Here is a 20772-nt window from a genome sequence, read left to right on the forward strand (position 1 = left end):
CCCAGCCGGCTCCGTCCCAGCTCCCTTCACCTGCGGGACCTTCTAGCAGCCTCAGACTACCAGTGGGTCTCAACCTTCTGGCCCTTTAAATACAGTTCCTCATGCTGTGACCCAAACATAACATTATTTCCGTGGCTACTTCATCACTGTCATGTTGCTACTGTGATGAGTCATTATGTAAATATCTGATCTGCAGGATGGTCTGAGGCGACCCCTGTGAAAGGGTCATTTGACCGCCAAAGGGGTCGCGACCCACAGGTTGAGAACCGCTGCTCTAAGGCCAAGCTCTTTCCCAGGTTTCGTTCCATAAACGTTCAGTGAACACTTAGTTCAAAGATAGCTCGCTTTAGCCCTGGCCGGTGTGGCTCCGTGGATAGAGCGTCGGCCTGCGGACTGAAGGGTCCCGGGTTCGAGTCCAGTCAAAGGCACATGCCCGGGTTGCGGGCTTGATCCTGAGTATGGGGCGTGGAGGAGGCGGCCGATCCATGATTCTCTCTCATCATTGACGTTTCTATCTTTCTCTCCCTCTCCCTTCCTCTCTGAAATCAATAAACACACATATATATAATAATATAGCTCACTTTATTAAAAGAGGAAGATGGAGTTAATGGGTTTAAATATTCATCTTCCTCTCCACTAACCCATAGTCCTATATTCAGATGGAGCATACTTGAGAAAATAGAAAACAAAATAGGAAACACACAAAAAATTCTATGATGATGTTTGTGAAGCAAATCTACAGATTTGTTACATCTTAGAATAAATTTAAATTTGGTCGCAATGTAAATTTTGGAAATATTTTTATATCACTTAGAGGCAGAATCAATAAATCCAATTTATATACAACCTTCTATTTGTTAGGGTTGTTGTTTTTTTAAGACCATTTCGTATTCTCGCATGTGTTTAACATAACCCGGTTTCAGTTATAAACTGGTATAACCTCATAAAGTAAATTGATTGTCAAATTTAGTATCCAAAAACACGACGGATATATTGCACTTATGCAGAAAATCAAACTGTTATGGGCCACACAAATCTAGGAACCACTGACAGTTACTCAAAAAACGGGATTTTGAAAGCCTGCCTGGGCAAGACCAGTGCTCTATGGCTTGCAAACTCCTGCAGCTCGTCAGGTCTCCGCCTGTGGACAGATGAATGTATGCGCACGTGGAAGACACGCAGGCGCACCTGCGCTCGCACACACAGCCTCGCTTTCTCCACGTCTGCCCTCGGAGGGAGGCCCGCGGGAGACGGATTCCTGGTGGACACGGTGAACACCGGGGGCGACAGAGCAGCACGTGACCGGGGTCAGAGGCTGGAGATTCACGTGAGTGCGAGCAGGACCTCCATCCTGCCTTTCTGAGCTGCAGCCTCCATTTCCCCATCTGCACCCTCGTCACCGCAAACCAGGGCAGAGCTGTAACATCATCTGCTCCATCTCCCATACACGCTTCCTCCTGCTCAAAACTCCAGTCCTGTGTGACACGCCCGGGCTCAGCAACACGGATACGCCCAGAGAATGCCCCTTGCCCGGCTGGTGTGGCCCAGTGGTTAAGCATCGACCGATGAACCCCGAGGTCCCGGGTTTGATTCCCGATCAGGGCACAGGCCCGATTGCGGGCTTGATCCCCAGTAGGGGGCGTGCAGGAGGCGCCGATCCTGATTCTCTCTCATCACTGATGCTTCTAGCTCTCTCCCTCTCCCTTCCTCTCGGGAATCAATGAAAATACATTAAACACACACACACAAAGCCCTTCTGAGTCTCAGTTCTCTCAACTGCAAATGAAGGTAAGTTTACGCCTCGTGTTCGTGGTGAGGCTTCAGTGAGAAACATACACAGAACTGACTGAGCACCCGCACGCAGTAGGTCTACGGGAATGCTGACTCCATCTAGCTGGATGTGTCCGCCTCTCCAGTGCATAGAAGGGTCACGCCTTTGTTATCAGCTAACGAAAGATACTCAGAGACAAGGACATTGTGCAAATTGTTTCGAAAATGAAATTTTGCCATTGTCGTTTTGGCAAAAATGGCAGGCGTGTGGCTTTGAAGAGAAACAACTGCTCCCCAATAAACGGACTAATTGCTGCTTCTGTGGAGATCTGACAGAAGAGGTTCCTCTCCGCCTACTGCCTCCCAGGGGAGGGGCTGTGCTGGCCTTTGATTTTGCAAGGGGATCTGATTTCTCCCCCCACTACAGAGCCAGGTCACAGGGCCGGTTAGGATCACCAGCGCCCGCCAGCAGGGAAACCCCTGGCCCAGGCCCTTTGAAATACGATCAGCAATGCAATTAGGCGCGGAGCTGCGCAGAGGAACGCCGGTCACCTGGGGCTCATACAGCAAGCCCTGCCACGGCGGCGTTCGCTAACTGCGCGGGGCTCGGGCGCGAGCGGTCCGGGTGCCACGGGGCCGCATATATTTTCATGATAATGCTTTTTCCAAGTAGAAACTACCCGAGCAGCCCGTTACTCAGTTTCCAAGATGAAGAGGAAGCCAGAGGGGAAAAATATACAACGGGAACAATGCCGCTAGTATTCGGACGGGAGGCGGGAGGGGCGGGAGGGAGAGAGACGGCCAACATAAATGTAAACGCGGCTTTGAAGTCCTCCTTCAGGCTGCGCGCCTCTCACCTCCTCTCTCTCCACACTCGGGCGTCTCTGAAGCCCCATGATCTAACGCCCGCCCCCCGCGAGCAGGAACGGGCTGGGCCGGGGCAGGTCAGAGCCCCAGGCGCACCCTGCGCGGGCTCACTCGAGTCCAGTCCACGAAGCACACAGCCCGCAGCGCGCGGCCCACCCGCCACCGGCTCAGCGTCCTCATCACCAGGAGTCCCAGGTGAAGGCGGCAGATGTCCCGCGAGGGCCGCCCAGCCCGGGCTCCTGCACAGGCTCCCTGGGACACCTGGTCTTTGTTCTGTGTTCTGTGTGCGGGCAGGACGGGCGGTGGGCACGGCTGCCCCCTGGTGGCCGTCGGGGGCAGCTGCGGCCCTGGCGGGCGCTGGACAGGCTGCCCGGGCCTTTTCTCATCCTGCACAGGCTTCAGGCTCAGCCACTCGGCCTCTGCCCAGTGGGGGTGTGGGGGGGGGGGGGGGGGGGCTCTAACTGCGCCTTCGGGGCACGTGGCGAGGCCTCCGAACTGGCTCAAGAGAGAGAACGCCGCCCGGCCTCCGGAGGCCCAGCCATGCATACGGTCCTTGGAATCCAAGGACAGAGCTCTCCAGGGGGTGGAGTTCCCACCCCTGTGAGCCTTCCTTCCCTCCTCCCTTCCTTTCTTTTAAACCCTCCCCCGAGGATATTTTCCATTCATCGTTAGGGAGAGTGGAAGAGAGAGGGAGAGACAGAGAGAGACCTCAATGGGTTGCCTCCCGCACGTGCCCGACCACAGCCCGGGCCGGGGAGGAGCCTGCAACCGAGGTCCAGCCCTTGACCGGAACTGAACCCAGGACCCTGTGGTCCGCAGGCCGACGCTCTATCCACTGAGCCACACTGGCCAGGGCTGTCGAAGGCTTTCTGGGTGTCACCTCGAGCAATCCACAGACGGAGGGGTGGGCAGAGGCAATATGGAGAACAGCCAAGCAATAGAGGCGACGGGAAAGCCAGGTCACGGGCAGGGGGGAGGTTCCTGGAGAGCCAGCCAAAGGAAGAGGGAGGGCCACAGAGATCACGTGACCCAGCACACTGTATGCAGGCACAGAGATCACGTGACCCAGCGCGCTGTCTGCGGCACAGACTCCGGTCTGGGAGTTCCCACGACAGTGCCCTTCTCAGACAAGAGGCTGCCTTCTGGCTGGTCTGCGATCCACACTGTGAAGGGCCTAGACCAGCCGTGGGCAAACTACGGCCCGCGGGCCGGATCCAGCCCGTTTGGAATGAATTAAACTAAAAAAAAAAAAAAGACCGTACCCTTTTATGTAATGACGTTTACTTTGAATTTATATTAGTTCACTCAAACACGCCATCCATGCTCATGTTCCGGCCTCCGGTCCAGTTTAAGAACCCATTGTGGCCCTCGCGTCAAAAAGTTTGCCCGCCCCTGGCCTGGAGAGAGCGCGGGAGATTCACGCAGCCGAGTGGGAATCCAACCACGTGCAGGTGCAGGACCAAGCACAGACGAAGCCCAAAAGAGAGTGGAAGGACGCCGGCGCCACGAAAGTAGACGAACAAAGGCTTGTCCTTTCAGGGCAAACAGTACTTCGCTGCGTGTACAAAGCCATGCCCCTTGTTTTCTTTTAAGCCGCTTTGGATCCTGAGAAAGGAAGGCTTATCCCACATGGATCGATATGCCCACCTGCCTCTCCTACGCCCTCCACCTTCCAACGTCAAGGGAAATGTCCGAAGAAAGGCGACAATTAGGGTAAGGCTATGTCAACAGAGGAAAAGGCTCACCAAATGCCCAAAGCGTTGGGAAATGGACTAGAGCAGCGGTCCCCAGGCACGCTGGGATTCACGTGTGCCACCAAGAGAGCAGCCGGTCTCCCCAGAAGTTAACAGAAGAGAGGCTGGCCCGGCGGTGTAGCTCAGTGGGTTAAGCAACGACCGATGAACCTGGAGGTCCCAGGTTCGATTCCCGGTCAGGGCACAGGCCCAGATTGCAGGCTCCGTCCCCAGTAGGGGGCGTGCAGGAGGCAGCCGATCCATGATTCTCTCTCATCACTGATGTCTTTCTCTCTCTCTCTCTCCCCCACTCCCTTCCTCTCTGAAATCAATAAAAATATATATTTTTTAAAAATCTGCCAGTAAAACCCTGCAAAGGCTTCTGACTCCTCAGTTCCCCACCTGACAAGGAGACACACACTCACTCACTGAAACCACAGACTTCCCGTCAGCCCAGCAGCCTCCCCTGGCAGAACTGAAACCGTTCAGAAAAAGGCTGGGCAGCACCCACTGCTCCCTCATGCTGTAAAAAGGGGGATATCAGGTTTCCTCTTAAAGTGCGCCCCTGAATCGTCAAGATCTCACCATATGGAAGAGATCTGGAAGCGAGGAGGAAAGGGCTGCAGACCTGGAACCCTAATTCAATTTCCCCTCGCCTGTGAGCCGGGCCTGCGGCAAACGTTTCCTTTCTCGGGAGGAGACGGAACAAGAGGCCATTGTGCGCTGGGCATGGGAGGTCTGCCAGGCTCATCGACACCCACTTCCCCAGACATCAGGTTGGAATTACAGAATTCTAAACTCTCAATGAACTGTCCGCAGGCCGCAGAAACCCGCCCCACGCTGACGGCTCGGCGTCAGTTCTCCCAGTAACAGCCTCGTTCCAGAGTGACGTCTGCGTGCCGCACGCGCCAGCGAGAGGCCTGCCCCGAACGCCAGGCGATGCGCTCTCCCGCCGCCAGCAAGCCTGGCATCGGCATCCGACAACCCCGACTGTCTCCCGTCTGACGGGAGCACACGGGCACCAGGCACATCGCTCTCTGCTATTTCCCTCTGAAAACGGAGTGAGGACTTTCTCCCTGAGCGAACAAGGCTCACAAAATGAAACAGCATTCCCAGGCCGGCCCCGCGCACCAGACATCGCTCCGTGCTGTAATGTGTCATCTGCGCCCCATCGTGGGCCCGTTAACGTGTAAGAGAAAACGAGTCATCTCGGATTCGTGGTGCGGCCCTTTAAAACACGCCCACAGACTCTGACGCGGGTCCCATCAAGAGGTGGAGTGAGTTTCCGCCTTTGGATCCGGGCCAGTCAGCGACTCACTTCTGTCTGAGGAAGGGACGGGGCGGGAGTGGGGCCGAGGGCTCAGGAGGCGCCATCATGACACCTCCTCCCTCTCCTACTGGGACGCTCACCAGCCAGCAAATGGTGAGGGGGCCAAGCAGCCACATGGAAAAGTCACATGGGCCCGGCCGGCGTGGCTCAGTGGTTGAGGGTCGACCTATGAACCAGGAGGTCAGGGTTCGATTCCCGGTCAGGGCACAGGCCCGGGTCAAGGGCTCGATCCCCAGTGGGGGGCATGCAGGAGGCAGCCGATCAGTGATTCTCTCTCATCATGGATGTTTCCATCTGTCTCTCCCGCTCCCTTCCTCACTGAGATCAATAAAATACGTATAAACACATATTCATTCAAAACGAGTCACAGCCACAGGTCCAGCCCCAGTCCCACTCCCATCCGATGGCCCCCAGACAACCAGTGTCACCCCCAGACACGGGGTGAAGAGCCGTCGAGTAGCTGTCGTGCCCAGGCTCTCAGCACCTCAGGTGACGGCACGTGGAACAGAGGAGGAGCTGCCGAGCGAACCACGTGGCCTGCGGTCGTGGGGACATAACCGCTGTCTCAGTGAAGCCGCTGGGCTCGGGGTCCTCAGGCAGCAGCAGGTAAAGGGACCGTGCGGACTGTTTCAACCAGATCAGCCACCCAGCTTACGCTTTTCACCCAAAAGACAAACCTGTCTTAAGTTAACCCCCTCCCGCCCCACACACATACACACAGCCCTGGCCAGCCTGGCTCAGTGGACAGAGCGTCGGCCTGCAGACCGAAGGGTCCCGGGTTCGATTCCGGTCAAGGGCTCAGTACCTCAGTTGCAGGCTCCTCCCTGGCCCGGGCCCTGGCCGGGGCGCGTGCAGGAGGCCACGCATCGACGGGCCTCTCACATCGATGTTCCTCTCTGCCTCTCCCCCTCTCCTCCGCTCTCTCCAACAATCAATGGAAAACAGCCTCAGGGGATGGAGGACCAACAGAAAACCACGCGAGAAGCTGTGCTGACAAACCTGGTCCCGGCCACCGCAGCCGAGCGCCCTGCGGGCTGGAGTCCACGTCCCTTACCCGGGCTGCGGCCGCCGCTGTCTCGGGCGGGCGCTTCTGCGCACTAACAAGCCGGACCCCTGGCCTTCTCCCCCCCACCCCCCGCCCCGGCCCGTCTTAAACTCACTCCCAGCCGTGACGAGATGCTCTTAGGAAACACGGGGCGGAGGACACGGCTCTCCTGCTCCGCGGGCCCGGCTTTTTACTGAGACGGCGCGTCTGGCTGTGAGGCAGGCGGGAGACGAGCTCCAGATGCGCTGACGGAGCCACTCCGACCCGTCACCCACCAAACCGAGGAGCCAAATTACAAACCTACTGGTCGTCCTGACGACACCAGGAAGGGAAGTCCCCAATGACGGCAGCAGATCCGTCTCCAAGACACTGGGCCCGAACAGTCCCGGAACTCAGAACGAGAAGGGCCGTGAGCGGGAACTCCGCTGCTCGCAGACAGAAGGCCCCAGGCTCGGCGCGTTCACAGACGACGTGAGCAGCACTTACTTTTTTTTTTTTTTTTTTTAAAGAACTACCACAGCCCTGGCCGGTGTGGCTCAGTGGATAGAGTGTCGGTCTGCGGACTCAAGGGTCCCGGGTTAGACTCCGGTCAAGGGCACGTACCTCGGCGGCCGGCTCCTCCCCGGCCCGGGCCCTGGTCGGGGCTCGTGCAGGAGGCAACCCATCAATGTGTCTCTCTCGCACCGATGTTTCTCTCTGTCTCCCTCTCTCTTCCGCTCTCTCGAAAAATCCATGGGAAAATATCCTCAGGGGAGGATTAACAACAACAAAAAGAACGACCGTAAGTCACACCAAGGTGCTGACTACACGCTAATGACTCACATGCACTGAGCGAAGTCTCAGCACAGCAGGAAAGAGCCGGCCTCTCCTTCAGAGACCCCGCCGAGTGAGCGGGTGTCAGGGGCCGCTCGGGGCCGCGGACGCCCAGCAGCACCTACCCAGCACGTTTCCCGGCGGCACCTCCTCCAGGTCCTGCAGCTCCCGCCCCATCAGGAGGTACAGGTGCTCCAGCGTGCAGCACGCCATGTGGGGGACCGCGGGCAGCTCGTCCAGGGGAGCGGAGAAGCCCGATGGTACCTGGAGAGGGAGAATGGTCGCCGGTGAGTGAGGGAGCAGGAAATGGAAACATCGGTTCATACATACAGAGTTATTTTCATTCCTAAATGAGACGTGGGGCGGTCACATTTCATGTAACTGCGAAGCATGCAAATTTGAAATAGTGCCTCAGGGATTTAAAAATAGCCCTGGCTGGTGTGGCTCAGTGGATAGAGCATCAGCCTGTGGACTGAGGGGTCCTGAGTTCAATTCCAGTCAAAGACACATGCCCGGGTTGTGGGCTTGGTCCCTAGGGGACGTGCAGGAGGCAGCCTATCAATGATTCTCTTTCATCATGATGTTTCTCCCTCTCCCTCTCCCTTTCCCTCTCCTCCCTTCCTCTCTGAAATCAGTAAAAATATATTTTTTTAAAAATCAGTCAAACCCTGGCCCTAGCTAGAGTGGCTCAGTGGACAGGGCGTCGGCCTTCAGACTGAAGGGTCCCAGGTTTGATGCTAGCCAAGGGCACATGCCCGGGATGCGGGCTAGATCCCCAGTAGGGGGCATGCAGGAGGCAGCCGATCCGTGATTCTCTCTCATCGTTGATGCTTCTCTCCCTCTCCCCGTCTCCCCTCCTCTCTGAAATCAATACAAATATTTAAAAATAAACAAATTAATTAAATTAAAGAACCCGAATAGGCGCTGATTTAAAGCGATGCCACCCAGAGCCTCAGCGGGGCTTCCCGTGGACCCTGACGAGTAGGTTCCGCCTCCCTGCTTCCTGGGGACCCGACCGGCTCCCGGGGCTCTGGCACCCTCAGCCCCCCGCACCCGAGCCTGTCCCGCCACGGCTCCAGCTGGTGGGGGCCTTTGCCTTTGGCTCGGGCACATCTGGAAGCCACTGCTCAGCGGCTCAGACCCTCCTGAGCGGCGCCTGGGACTGCCCCCGGCGCCTGCTGCTGCCCCTGTGCGTGCCCACGCTGTCCGTGTCGCCCAGACTCCGCATCTCCGTTTCCCGAAGATTCGCCCTGGCGCGAGCATGCCCTGTGCCCTCCCCGTTCCTTCTTCCGACCTCGGAGGGAAAGGCCTCACAACCATTAAGGCCAAACACTGGGTTCATATGGCAGTTCCGTTCCCTAAATGCTACCGAATGTCACCCAGGCCACGCGAGAGACACAGAATTCACCCCCGTGTGACTTTCTAGACGCGAGAAATCTACCAGTAAGGTGACCGCCGGTCTCGCCAACTTAAAAGACACCAGAACCGGGAGACGAATACTTGAGTTTGGCTTCCGGTCTTACCCGCTGCAGAAACTCCACGGGACTGTACTTGGGCCCCAAGACAAAGATTTTCTGCCCCCTGCGGGCCACGCCGCTGAACACGCGAGCAAACGCCACGAACGTCTCCTGGTTGGTCTCTTGGCTGCTTTCTTCCCGCGGCGCGGGCCTAGGGGTCACACTCCCCCCCTGCGGCTCACCCCCTGCCAGGAACAAAGGGGTCATGAGCTGCAAGCATGCCCTCCCCCGGGTGGGGGACACAGAGGGACAGTGAATACGATGGATATGTGGCCCGGTTTCAGGACAGAAACACCAAGAATAAAAGAATAGCCCTAACCAGTTTGTCTCAGTGGACAGAGCGTCGACCTATGAACCAGGAGATCAGGGTTCGATTCCCGGTCAGGGCACATGCCCCAGTTGTGGGCTAGATCCCCAGTGGGGGAAGTGCAGGAGGCAGCTGATTCATGATTCTCTCTCATCATGAATGTCTCTCTCTCTCTCTCTCTCTCTCTCTCCCTTCCTCTCTGAAATCAATCCTATCCTATATAATAAAAGCCTAATATGCAAATTGGCCAAATGGTGGAACGACCCATTGCTATGACGCACACTGACCACCAGGGGGCAGACGCTCAGCCCAGGAGCTGCCCCCAGCCCGCAGGCCCCAGGCCGGCCAAGGCGGGTGCCAGCGGGGCCCCCCGATCATCCTACCGGTCGCCCCACAGATCGGCCCTGAGCGCCGGCCAGGCCTAGGGACCCTGCCTGTGCACACATTTCGTGCATTCGGCCTCTAGTAAAAATATTATTGAAGAAACAAGTACAGACATTTGACACTAGAAATATATATGTACTTGCACCAAAGCCCATTGGGAAAGCTGTACCTTTTGGCTCCTCTCCCTCCGGACTCGTTTCAGGGGTGCTCCCGTCGGCGGTGGGCCCCGCGGGCGCCGGGTCCTGAGCTGCCGCGAGCCTCTCCGCGTGCCTCTGTCTCGCCTGCTCACGCCTCTGCACAATTTCTTCCTGAGTGAGAGGCCTGCGGGACGCCACGCACGTTAGCTTCGGGCGGCACCGGCGTCTCTCACGCGGACAAGCAGGGAACCAGCGGCACTCATGTGCCGGGACCGGCCGACCACGGGCCCCGGGCCCTTCGGGGCAGAAGGCTCCCCAGTTCCCTCCCCGGCGGCGGCACTGGGAGAGCAGGCCCCTCAGGCTTCCTCGGAGGACGCGGGCCCCAGGCACCCCGAGCACGAGCCGACCCGCAGGCCCCACGTGCCCACAGAGCTCGCACGCCCGCGGGGACCTTTCTCAGGGACCCACCCTCCCCCTGAGCGCGCGTACGCCGCCCCCCAGCACCACCCGCCCCCGCCCCGTCCCTACCTGGGCCTGTTCTGAGGCAAAGCCTTGGCGTCGACAGCAAACATTTTGGACACAAAGATGATGACGGGCGCGGTCTCGTCACTCCCGCATTTCATAAAAGCTGAGCGAGCGGAAAGCAAGCATGTCACTGTTTTTTCCCTTTGTGAAAGATCCAGATTCTTCTGGAGAACAATTAAGATGCTTTCACTATGGCATCATCTAAACATGTAAGCAGCCTATAACCTTTTACAACTGCCATAAAAAGTCCATTTGGAAAACCGTAAAACTGCCGGAAAAGAGGAAAAAGAACAAGCAGAATTGGCAAAAACGAGGAAAGAAAAGCAGCATTAACAGGGCAGGAGGAGGGCTGGGGGACGCCGATACGGCACTGAAGCCAGTGAGCGGGCTCGCTGCCCGCCACAAGCCCCAATAAATACTCCCTGGACCCAGGGGAGAAGCAACAGGATCAGGGATGCGAGCCGAGGCCAGCAGCCAGCAGGGAGCTCGCGGATAAAACACACAAAGATCATATAAGCCAAACCAATGGCCCCAGACACCGGGGGGTGAGGGCATGAGCGGGGGCGGGGGGCACTAGGGGGATAAGGACACATATGGAATACCTTCATCAATAAAAAATAGAACATTATAATGACAGCAATGTAAAAAACCTTAGATATAAACTAAGGTCCATTATTATAAAAGATGTCAATTTTCCCTGAATCTACAAAACCTTTGATACATTTCAATTTTTAATCCTCATCTGAGGATATGTTTAGAGGAAGGATGGTGGGGGGAGAAGGGGGGTGGGAAGGAGAGAGGGAGAGAGAGAGAGAGAGGAGAAACATCAGTGCGAGAGAGAAACATGGACCAGCTGCCTCCTGTACGCACCCCAACCAGGGCTTGCACCTACAGCCTAGCGCCTGGGAATGAACCTGCAGCCTTTGGTTGTGTGGGGAGCTGCCTGGCCAGGGCCCACATCTATAAACTGCTCACAATTCAAAGCACATGCTGACATTTTCTTAGCCAACACTGAAGGGATAAAATCGGTTAGTGATTTTTTCTTAAAAATCGCCCCACATCAAAAAAGATTTTACCCATAAGTTATCCCGCCAGTCAAATTCCAACGAGAAAAAACATTCCGGAAGTCGGAATGGAACATGGTCCGGAAGGCTTGCCTGGGGAAGCCTTGAAAAGCTCGGAGGCCCGGCCGGCGTGGCTCTGTGGCTGAGCGTCGACCTAGGACCCAGGAGGTCAGGGTTCGATTCCGGGTCGGGGCACAGGCCCAGGTTGCGGGCTCCATCCCCAGTGGGGGGCGTGCAGGAGGCGGCCGATCCATGATTCTCTCTCATCGTGGATGTTTCTCTCTCTCCCTCTCACTCTCTAAATAATAAAAAGTGTATTTCTTTTTAAAGATGAGGGTGCGTGCACGTCCTCTGTCCCTCACCTGCCTTCAGCGCCTGGGTTTCCGGCGGAAGCGAGTCGAACGTCTGTGAGCCCGAGCACAGCAGCCTCTCCACCCGCTCCGGTGTGATGTCGAGGGGGCTGGGGAGCTTCTGACACACCATGGCTGAGGTCTGCTGTCAAGGACCCCAACACTGATGCGTGCACTCTCCAAGGACGAGCCCACAACGTACACCAAATCCTGCGGCAACAAAGAATGAGCCCGGGCCAGCTGGAACGGTGGCCTGCGGACCGAAGGGTCCCGGGTTCGATTCCGGTCAAGGGCACGGACCTCGGTGGCAGGCTCCTCCCCAGCCCGGCCCCTGGTCGGGGCGCGTGCAGGAGGCAACCCTTCGATGTGTCCCTCTCACATGGATGTCTCTCTCTGTCTCTCCCTCTCTCTTCCTCTCTCCCTAAAAATTGATGGAAAAATATCCTTGGGCGAGGATCACAAAAAAAAAAAAAAGAGAGAGAGATGAAATTCATCTATAAAATTACTTCAGTAAATGCATGCCACTTTATAATGACGTCTTTTGGGAATTAAAAACATAATGAGGAATATCAACACACTAAAGAAAATACAGTACTAAGTAAAACAGTGACCTAAAACTTCTAAATTATCTACTTATATATAAATTTCAGTAAAAGGAAGTGTCTTTTTTAGATTACCAAACAAAAATAAAAAGGAATATCTTCCTAGAACATATATTTAGACTGTATTAGAATAAATACTAATATTAGTATAAGAATTTTTAAAAATATATATATTTTGTTGATTTTTTACAGAGAGGAAGGGAGAGGGATAGAGAGTTAGAAACAGCGATGAGAGAGAAACATCCATCAGCTGCCTCCTGCACATCTCCCCGCTGGGGATGTGCCCGCAACCCAGGTACATGCCCTTGAGTGGAATCGAACCCGGGACCCGTCAGTCCACAGGCCGACGCTCTATCCACAGAGCCACACCGGCCAGGGCAGTATAATAACTGTTAAATAGTTTCATAGAACACTAAGAAATGAACATAGCAAGCTGAGTTGGATCGGAATGCATTATTTCCAGAGGATTTCTTGGTGGCCAGTAAACACCCCCGCTTCCACCATTTTGTCAAAACGATGATCCCATTAAAAACCACGAACAGAAAGGATACCGAGCACAGCCTGGGAGATGGGCAGCCACTGGCTGCAGATGGCGCTGACCTGGACCTTCGGGTCCGAGTGCCGCGCCTCCCGGGCCCCGATCTTCAACCCCAAGGAGGTGACGATTTTCTCAATCTTTTCTTTGTCCCTGCAGCGAGCACAAGAGCGGGGTGGAAGGTCACACAGGCGTGACGGAGCGGCGAGGACAGGGACCTCACCATCATCCGACAGCGTTTACTCCTCGTGCGTGGCTTTTTCTACCAACATCTGGAAGGGACTGCAGGGGCTCCCGCCACAGCTCGGGAGGCCCCGTCTCCAGCCGCCCACTCCTAAAGGAGCCTCTCTCTAAAGCCAGAGGCCGGTGCACGAAATCCCTGCAAGGGGCTCGGCCCTCGCGGCCCTGGCTTCGCCCGGAAGGTCGTTCGGCTGTCCGGTCTAATTAGCATATTACGCTTTCATTATTACAGATTTGTCCTGCAGCACCAGACCACAGCCTCCTTAAGCCAACTCTGCCAGCGGGGGAAGCAGGGTCACAAAGGCATGCTCAGAGGGCAGGGACCCATCTCGGGAATAACCCAGACACTAAACTCGCCGAGGCAAGCTTTCTTTTGCACTTGTCCCCAGCATGTGTGTGCCCAAGGTTCCCATTATTAATGTCTAGCTAGCAGGCACCTTTCTGCTACGATGACTATTTTATTTCAAACTGGGTTTTTAAAAATAAAGGTCCAGCCCTGGCCGGTTTGGCTCAGTGGATAGAGCATCGGCCTGCCGGCTGCAGGGTCCCAGGTTTTGAGTCCCGGTCAAGGGCACAGGCCTGGGTTGTGGGCTCCAACCCCAGTGGGGGGCGGGCAGGAGGCAGCCGATCCATGGTTCTCTCTCATCATGGATGTTTCTCTCTCTCTCCCTCTCCCTTCCTCTTGAAATCAATAAAAATATGTTAAAAAGAAGTAGAACAACCAATTTTCATTTCTCTCTCTCTCTCTCTCCCAAATCAATAAAAAATACAGGTCAATGTTTCCCTCCATCCTTTCATCCCTGCCCCGCGGCCTCTACAAAGCATTTCTCTCCTGTGCCGCCTGCTGCGCTTGACGTGGGTCGCACAGGCTCCATGAAATCGCCCCCCAGCCCTGTCACCAACTCATCGTCAGGCTCTCTCTCCTCACTTGCCCCGTCTCTCTCAGCTTCCGCAAGCAGGACTCAGGCAACTGGGAACTGAGGCACATTCTACCGCCCACAGTCGCCAGTTTTGTAAGTCTTACTTTTTCAAGACCGCGTCGTACAAGCTCCATAGATTCTCCAGGATTAGCTGCACGAATAACGGCTTCTTTCCTTTCGCCTGTAAAAGAGAATGAGCACGCTCAGGTTTCTGCGTATTTAATAGGGGACCTTAAATACTATCCTTTATTATTGCTGTTGTTAATCCGCACCTGAGGATATTTTTCCTTTCTTTTTTTTAGAGAACGTGGAAGGGAGGGGGAAAGACAGGGAGACACATCGATGTGAGAGCCACATCAATTCGTTGCCTCCCACGTGCACCTGGACCAGAGCCAGGGATCAAGCCTGCAACCGAGGTACGTGCCCTTGACCAGAACCGAACCTGGGACCCGTCAGTCCTCGGGCCGACATGCTATCCACTGAGCCACACCTGCCGGGGCTTAATACTCATTCTTGCCATGTTTTATTATCGACACGCCCCATTTCTACTAGAAGATATTTACTGAACCGCAGAGGGGAGGAAAGGAGGTACAATAACCCGCCGTTCTCTCCCTGCGGGAACTATGGGAACTATCGCCTTCACAATGATGAGACCGTTCGGGGGACACGTCACTGCGGAGGCCCCCCGCGCCCCTCAAAACGCCACTGAGCGCCCAGCGGAGAGCGAACACGTGACTGCATGTACAGGCCTCACCATGAACTTCATGCTCCAGAACATTATCATCATTTTTTAATATTTTACTGATTTCGGAGAGGAAGGGAGAAGGAGAGAAACATCCATGATGAGAGAGAATCACGGATCGGCTGCCTCCTGCACGCCCCACACTGGGGATGAAGCCCGCAACCCAGGCACGTTCCCTGACCGGGAATTGAACCATGACCCCCTGGTTCATAGGTTGACGTTCAACCACGGAGCCACACCGGCCGGGCTAAAGGATATTCCTAACCTGAAAAAGAATCAGCTTCAAGGAAGAGGAAATTAATAACAAAAACCCTACCATTTCTTTTATCGAACTGCATAATAATGCCAGAGCCCTGTGAGACGGTGCTCTCACAGGCACAATTAGACGGACCATCAGCCGAGACCGAGACCGCCTTCTGAAGAGCTAGTGACAAGTCAGTGAGAAATTAAGTCGTTACCTCTGAGTGCTCGGTTAAAAAAAAGTCCTCACGAAGACAAAGGATTTATGCAAAGATGTCCGCGGGAGTCTTACTTATAAAAAACATCTGGAAATTAGAAACAGACGCTACGTCCGACCTGAGGAGAGTGATTGTGTAAACCAGCAGTTCTCAGCCTTCTGGCCCTTTAAATACAGTTCCTCCTGTTGTGACCCAGCCATAGAATTATTTCCGTGGCTACTTCAGAACTGTAATGTTGCTGCTGTTATGAATCGTCATGTAAATACCTGATATGCAGGATGGCCTTAGGCGACCCCTGTGAAAGGGTCGTTCGACCGCCAAAGGGGTCGCGACCCACAGGTTGAGAACCGCTGATGTAAACAATGACGCGCTCACAGCACACGCTGATGACCGGGCACTCAGGGGACAGGACGGTCTCCAGGCTTTTCTTGGATGGCTTCGGATCGTTATCGTACCCGCCCCTGAGGCCAGCCTGCTGCCTCCATTTCACAGACGGAAACACTGAGGCACAGGGCGCAGTGGTGAGGGCTGGGGCCGAGATCAAACCTCCAGTCAGGCCCCGCCTTCCCCGCTCCCTGCACTGGCCCCCTCAATACGCTGCTGATTCAGGCCTGTCACGGCCCAGGGAAGAGGCTCACGGTGGGGCTCTGTGCTTCATAGTAACAAGCAGGAAAGGAGCCACACTACGCAGACTGTACAATCGCAGTGAGGGACGGAGAGACCTAGTCAGAAAGAATACAAGAGCCCCGGCCGGTGTGGCTCAGTGGATGGAGCGTCGGCCTGCAGACCCAAGGGTCCCGGGTTCGATTCTGGTCAAGGGCATGGACCACGATTGCAGGCTCCTCCCCGGCCTGGGCCCTGGTTGGGGCGCGTGCAGGAGGCAACCCACCAATGTGTCTCTTTCCCATCGATGTTTCTCTCTGTCTCTCCCTTCCTCTCTCTCTAAAAATCAATGGGAACATATCCTCGGGGGAGGATTAACCACGTAAAATAAAAGAAATGAAAACCACGGCAGCAGCCGAGTGCTGGCCTCTGGCTGTTGTCTTCCCGGTGCCCTCTGAGTCCTTTCTAAGAAGAACACCTGTGCTCTTCAGTGAGAATAAAGTTATGCAACCCTGAACCTGACAGTGAGGAGCGAAGCTTCAGGAAAAGGACCTCGCGGCCTGGGACTGGGCAGCCCTGCACCCCGTCCCCAGAGGCAGGGCCCGGAGCACCCGCTCCCCCCTCAGCACGCAAGGGGACGGGCATGGATAAGAGAAGGCCTCGGCACCTGACCGGTGTGGCTCAGTGGGTAGAGCGTCGGCCTGCGGACTGAAGGGTCCCGGGTTCGATTCCAGTCAAGGGCATGTCCCTCGGTTGCGGGCACATCCCCGAAGGGGGGTGTGCAGGAGGCGGCTGATCGATGTGTCTCTCTCATCGATGTTTCTAACTCTCTATCCCTCTCCCTTCCTGTCTGTAAAAAATCAATAAAATATATTTTTAAAAAAAAGAGAGAGAAGGCTCGGCTAAGGCGAGGATGTCATGTAGGCCACACAGAGGGCAGTGAAAGACATGTCTGTTTATGGTGGAGGTGGCACACATGTGCATGATGCAAAACGGGTCTTCAAGCCTGGCCGGTGTGGGTCAGTGGTTGAGCCTCGGCCCATGAACCAGAAGGTCCCGGGTTCGATTCCTGGTCAGGGCACATGCCCGGGTTGTGGGCTCGATCCCCAGTGTGGGGCGTGCAGGAGGCAGCAGACCCATGATTCTCTCTCATCATTGATGTTTCTCTCTCTCCCTCTCCCTTTCTCTCTGACATCCATAAAAAGTATTTTTAAAAAATGTCTTCAAGTGACCAGGATCTGAGATTTTTCTCCTCTAAAAAAAAAAGAAAGCAACTCTTTGCTCCCTGTATGTGAAGCGCTCTATTTAAGCAGCACCTGAAGGATGTGAGGGCGATCTGGCTGCGACATCTGTCACCCCATTGATCGCCAGGGTTGATTCGGCTGATCTGGCTGGCTAGGCGGGTGTCCCCCTCCTCCCTCACCGATCCATGTGCGTCCCTCCCGAAGCTGCGCGCTCGGTCGAAGAGGACGACCTTCCCCCCCGAGGAGAGGACCGGTCTTCGGTCAAGGGTATACGAGTAGCTGCGCTCCCCTGCTAGAACCTCCAAACAAGCTCTCAAGCAGCACCTGAATATAAGATTCATGAGCATAAACCAAACAGACGGTGAAACATCCTTCAGGAACTGCCCCCATGAGTCAGAGACAAATTATATCCATTAAAGGGGTCACAGTTCAGGCTCCTAAGGGGAGGAACCCACATTCACAAGAGAGCCCTGGCCGTGTGGCTCAGTGGATAGAGCGCCGGCCTGGGGAGCGAAGGGTCCTGGGTCCCATTCCGGTCCAGGGCACGGACCTCGGTGGCAGGCTCCCCCCCGGCCCAGGCCCTGGTTGGGGCGCGTGCAGGAGGCAGCCCATGGATGTGTTCCCCTCACATCGATGTTTCTCTCTCTCTCCCCGTCCCTTCCGCTCTCCCTAAAAAGATCCCCGGGTGAGAATTACAAACCACCAAAGGCGCCTGCGCCCTTACCTGATCCGCCTTCATGATCTTCCTGGCCTTCATGTTTATGTAATAGTCTCCCCACAGTGTCTTCAAAAGAACTTCCTTTTTGATGCCGATTTTTTGACTGTAGATTTGGGCAAAGTGCTCAATTCTGGAAAAAATAAAAAGCAAGTGCTCACGTCATTAGTGACATCAGTCAGAGTGACCATGGTTACCACTTGGGTTCCCCTGCAGGCACCGTTCTGTCCAAAGTGCCTCGAATGTGTCCCTCGCTGCACTCGTTCCCTCTCCCCCGAGGCAGGCGCTAACCACCCCGCTTCACAGGAAGGGACAAAGGAGCAGCGACGTGACACAGGGAGCGCGTGACGCTGGGATGCGGCCCACGCAGTCTGGCTCCAGGGCCCATGTCTTGCCCCGTCTCTCTACCTCCCCGTGAAGCAGAATTCAGGCCATGGTGCCTTTTATTGTGTTTAATCCTCATCCGGGGACATGTTCTTATGGATTCTATTGAGAGAGACTAGGGAGGGAGGGAGGGAGGGAGGGAGGGAGGGAGGGAGGGAGGGGAGGAGAGAGAAATGAGACAGAACCTTCAATTGGTTGCCCCGTGTGGCTGCTACCTCAGGGAAAGGTAAAAAGAGAATCTGTATTCCTTCTTACAACTGTGGTGCATCTACAATGATCTCAAAACACAAAGTTCCATTTAAAGTAGCAGCTGTGTAGCCCCCGGCCGGCGTGGCTCAGTGGCTGAGGGTCGACCTATGAACCAGGAGGCCCTGAGTTCGATTCCCCGTCAAGGCGGGCTCGATCCCCAGCAGGGGGCGTGCAGGAGGCAGCCGGTCCCTGATTCTCTCTCATCATGGATGTCTCTCTCTCTCTCTCTCTCTCTCTCTCTCTCTCTCTCTCTCTCTCTCTCTCCCTCTCCCTTCTTCTCTATAAAACACACACATCTGCTGTGTCTGGAAGCCACGGCGAGACTGGACCTGAGGGACGGGACCCACCCGAAGCCCCAGCCATCGATGGCGCTGGCGAAGACCACGTTGCCCTGGTCCGGGGAGAAGTACAGGTGGGAGTCGTCCGTGTCCTCCAAGCCCGCGCTCCAGTCGTACACCTGCTCCGCCGGGTCGGCCCCCGGAGTCCCGGGGGCCTCGCTCTCTCTCTCCGCCCTCTCTTCTAGGACTTTAGAAGTAAAAAGAGTTCCCGTGAGCGCATTAATCTAGGAGAGAGGAAACGGCAGAGGGTCAATCGGCTGCTTGGCGCCCGGGGCGGGAGACCCCGTGACGCGCACTGGCCACGCCTGGAACCACCCGTCGGTCAGTCGGTCACCCCTGGGCTCAGGCGAGGCCGACGTTGACAACAATGAATAACTTCCGTGTTACCAAGCGGTTCTTTCTGACCCCAGCACAGCTAGACTGTCCGGCTTCCGCAGGGCGTTCCTGTGATGACTGTTTTAATGCAAACACGAACGTGTGGTACCTTTACCTGTTTTTCAGGACTGAGGCCTGGCGCCCCGGGAACTCAGGGCTCCCACCATCCTAGTTTGCAGCCTTAGCCGGCCTTAGCCCGGCCATGTCGCACATCGGCTCCGCATTTGAGCTTGTCACCACTCTCGCAGGCCCCTTCCCGGCCTCTAACTCCCAACGACTTTCACTCTCAAGTCATCTTATTTCCGACCTCAGAGAGTCGATGGAAGCTACTATTCAGAAATCCTCGCCTGGCCTGTGTGGCTCAGTGGTTGGGCATCGACCAATAAACCAGGAGGTCAGGGTTTGATTCCCAGTCAAGGGCACATGCCCGGGTTGTGGGCTCCAGACCCAGTGGGGGGTACAGAAGGCAGCCGATCCATGATTCTTTCCCATCGTGGATGTTTCTCTCTTTCCCCCTCCTTTCTGAAATCAATAAAGAAATATATATTTTTTTAAAAAAAACAACTCAGAAACTATCCAATCTTTCTGGGAAAAAATTAAAAAACAACAAAACACAAAAACCAAACAGCCTCCTAACATCGCCTCCCTGTGGAACCAGAACGACAAGATTTCAAACATAAAGAGCATTAAAACCTACTGTCCGAGCCTCACGCGCGAGGACGCTCCCAGCAGGCGGGACCCCGAGAGGAGGCGTGCGCTGCCACCACTGCTGTACTCTGGTGATGCCAGCACGTGTGACTCGTAAGTGGGAAAGTGAGTAAATTCTAAGGAAGTGAATTTTCCAGAGCCGCACCTCAGGCTCCACCCAGCAACTTCCTTGCAGCTCCCCTTCGAGCCCCGATTTTAAACGACCGCAGTAAAGAACGCGATACCTGCTCTAAGATGTTCTTGAGGTGGGAGTAGGCCTCCTGAGGGGTGAACTTCAGCTCCACGATCAGGCGATCGATCTTATTGATCACCAGCACGGGCCGGATGTTTTCGAGCCAGGCCTGGCGCAGAACTGCCTGTGTCTGATGGAAACAGAAAGGAAAGCGGAAAACTCGTGATCTGAAATAATTAAAGCACATTTAAGAAATCTTGATTAATAATCAGCTTATTCCGCCCTAGCTGGGTGGCCCAGTGGGTAGAGCATTGACCTGTGGACTAAAGGGTCCAGGGTTTGTTTACAGTCAAGGGCACATGCCCGGGTTGTGGCTCGATCCCCAGTGTGGGGCGTGCAGGTGGCAGCTGATCAGTGATTCTCTCTCATCATTGGTGTTTCTATCGCTCTCTCCCTCTCCCGTCTCTCTGAAATCAATACAAATTTACTTTTTAAAGAAATAATCATCAGCTCATTCCCATCCTCCTTATAACTCGGACTACGCCCCTCAGACACAGGTGGTCACGAGACATTGACAAAGTGTAGAACACATCAGCAAGGAAGTACAGACTACAAACCATCCTTACCTTCGTGGAACTGGCCGTT

The 20772-nt window shown here is 55.3% G+C and overlaps 1 protein-coding gene across 3 annotated transcripts in view; it reads right to left on the reverse strand.

Moving 5' to 3' along the window:
* The window catches only part of EFL1 (elongation factor like GTPase 1), a 64924-nt gene that overhangs the window by 33410 nt on the left and 10742 nt on the right, over positions 1–20772 (reverse strand). For 2 of the 3 annotated variants that reach the window (XM_059677964.1, XM_059677966.1), the window contains exons 6-15: positions 20180–20317; positions 18882–19096; positions 17911–18034; positions 14244–14320; positions 12996–13132; positions 11855–11977; positions 10432–10531; positions 9936–10087; positions 9082–9260; positions 7684–7822 (exon numbers count right to left, since the gene is read on the reverse strand). In XM_059677964.1, coding sequence (XP_059533947.1) covers positions 7684–7822; positions 9082–9260; positions 9936–10087; positions 10432–10531; positions 11855–11977; positions 12996–13132; positions 14244–14320; positions 17911–18034; positions 18882–19096; positions 20180–20317 — 1384 coding nt within the window. The remainder of the gene's footprint in view (positions 1–7683; positions 7823–9081; positions 9261–9935; positions 10088–10431; positions 10532–11854; positions 11978–12995; positions 13133–14243; positions 14321–17910; positions 18035–18881; positions 19097–20179; positions 20318–20772) is intronic. The other variant, XM_059677967.1, reaches the window with a different exon arrangement.

The sequence above is a fragment of the Myotis daubentonii genome, chromosome 21 (genome assembly GCF_963259705.1).
Source record: "Myotis daubentonii chromosome 21, mMyoDau2.1, whole genome shotgun sequence".
NCBI lineage: Eukaryota > Metazoa > Chordata > Mammalia > Chiroptera > Vespertilionidae > Myotis > Myotis daubentonii.